This window comes from Siphateles boraxobius, unplaced genomic scaffold (genome assembly GCF_051911475.1).
Source record: "Siphateles boraxobius isolate OS27281-9 unplaced genomic scaffold, OSU_SipBor_1 56, whole genome shotgun sequence".
Taxonomy (NCBI): Eukaryota; Metazoa; Chordata; class Actinopteri; order Cypriniformes; family Leuciscidae; genus Siphateles; species Siphateles boraxobius.
The window spans coordinates 9,757,813-9,763,079 of NW_027509182.1; the positions used below are offsets into that span (position 1 = coordinate 9,757,813).

Sequence of the window (5,267 nt, forward strand, 5' to 3'; positions counted from 1 at the left end):
TGGACGCGACGTACCTGGACGCAGACGCGCATCGGCACAGGGCCATGCCAGTGCCATAGAGAGAAATGTTTATGGCACTGGGCCATGCTATCTCCTGCTCCTCTGTGGCGATGACAGCGTGTAAAAAAATCAAAACAAAAGAACTTGAAAGTGAGGGGGACACAAACGGGATTTTGAGAGTAGGAGGTCTCTGCGGAACAAAAGTGGGCGTTTCTAAATTCGCGATCTTTTAATGATTAATCGTGCTGCTGCTATATGTCTCAGTCTCTTTTCAGGCTAGACATCATTATTAAAAAGAGTTTACATAAAATCCGATTAAACATGGGTAATTTCAGATAGGCAACGTAAACGCAGTTTAATCCACACATCAAATTTTCAGTTAGGCAGAAGCCCCGCCCACAGAGTGACGATGACCAGTGAAGCTAATCCTGCATAGGAATACATTATAGAACGTGACGTCACAATCGCATACAGGTCAATTAAAGCACACGTTCGCACATTCTCTTCATTACTTTGCTGACAGTTTTATACTGGCATTTCTTGCAGCGTAGTTTGTTAGCATTTGAAAATGGGTTTAAACATTTCTTGTATTAAATGTGTAGATGTTTCTGACAGTGTGGACAATTTACACAAAAAAGAGAAAAGCAAGGGGAAGGCAAAATCCAATGAGACCAGCTCAAGTCAAGGTAAGAAAGAGGACCAAACATGTCAATCATGTTATCGGTATATTTAGAATATGTAAAGTTCTGTTTTTAAAGTCTAATAAATAATAATAATGCTCAACCATGAATTGAAAAACTTAGAGAATGCAGTAACATAATATAACTTGACATATAATGGACTCATACACACCTTTGATGACAGATGCGTAAATGCCTTTAAACAGACATTAAAATGTATTACCTCAGATTTATTTTGAAATAGTATGCTGTCTTTACAAGTCATACCAAGGTGAAATTGCTCAAGAATAATAATTATGCCGCGTAATGTTTTCACAGTAGGCCAAAATCATTGTCTGAAAATGAAGATGTGCTAATCAGATGGCAAATTAATGAATTCTACATTTGAGCATGTATGGTTACCTAAAGGGTTACCACGCAATATCATACAAAATAGAACAAAGTAATAAAGTAATAAAATTGGTTGGTAATGCAGTAATATTTAGATCTTTCAGCTTAGACTCTTAATCAAAGAGAGCGAGTGTGAAGTTTAAGATAATAATAGGAATTCTCTTCTCTTTCTTCATAGAAAATAAATATTTTAACTGTCAGCCTGAAGCTAATGAGATTATTGGTAAGTTTACTGTCATAACTCCGACATAACACAAGACAAACACACATTTTAAACAATATATGCCTTTACTCGGTCACAAAGCAGTTTTCATGTCAATTCCTCTTTTTTTTCTTTTAACAGACGTCGGTTTCTGCAGCTATGAAATCGGCAGGAAGCTCGGTGGAGGAGGCTTTGGAAGCGTTTATGCTGGAATTCGCCTGAAAGATCGCCTTGAGGTATTACTTATTTTACTTAAATTATTTATCTATCAAAGTGTTTTTGCCCTATCTTATACTCTTTTCAAGCATTCTCAGTGTATCTTATGTTCACTACTTAGACCACTTGACCTTTCAGACCTGTTTAAAATGTTAGACATGCTCTACATGCTTAGAATTTAAATTTATGAAACTGAACATGTCTGTTTAAGGTTAATGACTGAAATTTGAACTCTGCACACATATTGTAAATAATTCTAACACAAATCCATTTTTTGTTTTGTTGATCAGGTGGCCCTGAAATTCGCTGACAACGTGGGTATAGATTGGATCGACATTGTAAGTACTCTGTTTCTCTCAGTCATTTTTTCAATAGACCAACTGATATTGTCAGTAGTTTAGTAGTGGTCTACATCTTTTCTCCATGTAAGATCATAAGAATTGTCTTTCTTCTAGGAGGGTAATCCTGAACCCGTTCCACAGGAGATCGGTCTGCTAATGCTTGCCAACAAAGGCCACAGGGTTCCCCAGATCATCCAGCTTCTGGACTGGGACGAAGAGCCTGAGCGATACATTATGGTTCTAGAGTGGCCTACACCCTGTGAGAGTTTGATTGAATTTCTAGGCCGCCACAAAGGCACCATCGAAGAGGACGTAGCATCTGTTATCATGCAGCAGGCAACACTCGCAGCTCAAACATGCTGCCATCGTGGAGTGCTGCACCGCGACATAAAGCTGAAAAACCTGCTGATCAACCCGTACACCCTGGAAGTCAAATTGATTGACTTTGGTTGCAGCGAAATCCTGACCAATGCGGGATACACGTCCTTTCCTGGTATGTATTATTCCTCAGAGCTGTAATGTGGGTCTCAAACTTTGATGACGGGTCAGAAGCTGTTCGACTTGAATGAGTCATGGTCTTACAAAGCATCATGTAATGGGATCCACCATTGTGAATCAATAATAGCATCAAAAAATTTCTTCCATGCTATAATGAATAGCTAGTCAAAATGTTACTTTAATACAAGCTTATAAATAAAACAAAAATTTTCCCTTCCAGGCACAAAACCGTACTGCCCCCCTGAGTATGATTTAAACGGCGAGTATCACGGAGAACCAGCGACAGTTTGGTCACTCGGGATACTCTTGTTTGCACTGCTGTGTGGGCAATTTCCAGAGTCAAAAGACTTGGACGAGCTCAATGATAACATCTGGACCAAAGATGGCTTGTCACAAGGTGAGATCTTCATTTCAGCAAAGGACACTTGTAATTCTAAATCATACAAAATAGAACAAAGTAGTACAAATTGGTTGTGTGGGTAATGCAGTAATATTTAGATCTTTCAGCTTAGACTCTTAATCAAAGAGAGCGAGTGTGAAGTTTAAGAAAATAATAGGACTTCTCTTCTCTTTCTTTACAGAATGCTGCGAATTACTTTGCTCTCTCCTGCAAAGAAAACCAGAAAAGCGGCTTGAATTGGACAATGTCTGTCTCCACAACTGGTTTAAGTATTTTAATTGTCAGCCTGAGGATAATGAGATTATTGGTAAGTTTGCTGTCATAACCCCGACATAACACAAGACAAACACAAGTTTGATACAATATCTGCCTTTACTCAGGCACAAAGCAGTTTTTATGTTAACTCTTCTTATTTTTCTTTTAACAGACGTCGGTTTCTGCAGCTATGAAATCGGCAGGAAGCTCGGTGGAGGAGGCTTTGGAAGCGTTTACGCTGGGACTCGCCTGAAAGATGGCCTTGAGGTATTACTTATTTTCTTTACATTGTTTTTCTATCAAAATGTTCTTGCCCTATCTTATACTCTTTTCAAGCATTCTCAGTGTATCTTATGTTCACTACTTAGACCACTTGACCTTTCAGACCTGTTTAAATTGTTAGACATGCTCTACATGCTTAGAATTTGAATTCATGAATCTGAACATGTCTGTTCAAGGTTAATGACTGAAACTATATGAACTCTGCACACACATTGTAAATAATTCTAACACAAATCCATTTTTTGTTTTGTTGAACAGGTGGCGCTGAAATTCGCTGACAACGTGGGTATAGAATGGATCGACATTGTAAGTACTCTGTTTCTCTCAGTCATTTTTTCAATAGACCAACTGATATTGTCAGTAGTTTAGTAGTGGTCTACATCTTTTCTCCATGTAAGATCATAAGAATTGTCTTTCTTCTAGGAGGGTAATCCTGAACCCGTTCCACAGGAGATCGGTCTGCTAATGCTTGCCAACAAAGGCCACAGGGTTCCCCAGATCATCCAGCTTCTGGACTGGGACGAAGAGCCTAATCGATATATTATGGTTCTAGAGTGGCCTACACCCTGTGAGAGTTTGATTGAATTTCTAGACCGCTACAAAGGCACCATCGAAGAGGACGTAGCATCCGTTATCATGCAGCAGGCAACACTCGCAGCTCAAACATGCTGCCATCGTGGAGTGCTGCACCGCGATATAAAGATGAAAAACCTGCTGATTAACCCGTACACCCTGGAAGTCAAATTGATTGACTTTGGTTGCAGCGAAATCCTGACCAATGCGGGATACACGTCCTTTCCTGGTATGTATTATTTCTCAGAGCTGTAATGTGGGTCTCAAACATTGATGACGGTTCAGAAGCCGTTCTACTTGAATGAGTCATGGTCTTACAAAGCATCATGTAATGGGATCCACCATTGTGAATCAATAGCATCCAAAAATGTCTTCCGTGCTAATGAATAGCTAGTCAAAATGTTACTTTAATACAAGCTTATAAATCAAACAACATCTTTGTCTTCCAGGCACAAAACCGTACTGCCCCCCTGAGTATGATTTAAACGGCGAGTATCACGGGGAACCAGCGACAGTTTGGTCACTCGGGATACTCTTGTTTGCACTGCTGTGTGGGCAATTTCCAGAGTCAGATGACTTGGACGAGCTCAATGATAACATCTGGACCAAAGATGGCTTGTCACAAGGTGAGATCTTCATTTCAGCAAAGGACACTTGTAATTCTAAATCATACAAAATAGAACAAAGTAATAAAATTGGTTGTGTGGGTAATGCAGTAATATTTAGATCTTTCAGCTTAGACTCTTAATCAAAGAGAGCGAGTGTGAAGTTTAAGATAATAATAGGACTTCTCTTCTCTTTCTTCACAGAATGCTGCGAATTACTTTGCTCTCTCCTGCAAAGAAAACCAGAGAAGCGGCTTGAATTGGACAATGTCTGTCTCCACAACTGGTTTAACCCTTTGACTGTCACCCCCCCTTTTTTCGCATAGACATAAAAATCACTATCCAAACTTAAATGGTTGTAATTCAAGAATGCTTTGGAATATAGACCTATGGTTGGTCTTGTTTTAAAGAAGACATTTTCTTTATGACATTTAGACATTTAGAAATTATTTAAAATGAAACAGAAAAAAAGTTCTATAAGTTTGAGTTTATGAACATGTGCAATGTAAAAATATAATTATTAATATTTTATATAAATTGTCCCAGCCTGGATCAACCTCAGGGTTCTGAGAAATGAGTGTTAGTTCCCAGGTTGGAGGTAAGGCGTAGGGTAGTATATATAACCTCTCTCCATTTTCAGGCCATATCTGCCTTGGCCTACGTCCACGATGGTTTCAGCGGCTCTCAAGAATTCCAAGCCAGCTATAATGGGAAAAGCCAGGTGGGCGTCCTTCATTATATAGGTGTCCACACTGCATACTTTATCATGCCACTTATAACTGACTGTTTGTTTCCTGATGCATAGCCTAGTGAACTTCAGTCATG

At 39.1% G+C, this 5,267-nt stretch overlaps 1 protein-coding gene across 1 annotated transcript; it reads left to right on the forward strand.

The window, feature by feature from the left end:
- The first annotated feature begins 321 nt into the window (after positions 1 to 321).
- LOC143714807 (uncharacterized) lies at positions 322 to 4,768 on the forward strand. Its single transcript, XM_077206243.1, has 12 exons — positions 322 to 325; positions 603 to 686; positions 1,414 to 1,508; positions 1,779 to 1,826; positions 1,944 to 2,322; positions 2,548 to 2,724; positions 2,909 to 3,034; positions 3,155 to 3,249; positions 3,523 to 3,570; positions 3,688 to 4,066; positions 4,287 to 4,463; positions 4,647 to 4,768. Exons 1-12 carry the CDS (start codon positions 322 to 324, stop codon positions 4,766 to 4,768), a joined length of 1,734 nt encoding a protein of 577 aa, XP_077062358.1.
- The last annotated feature ends 499 nt before the right edge of the window (positions 4,769 to 5,267 follow it).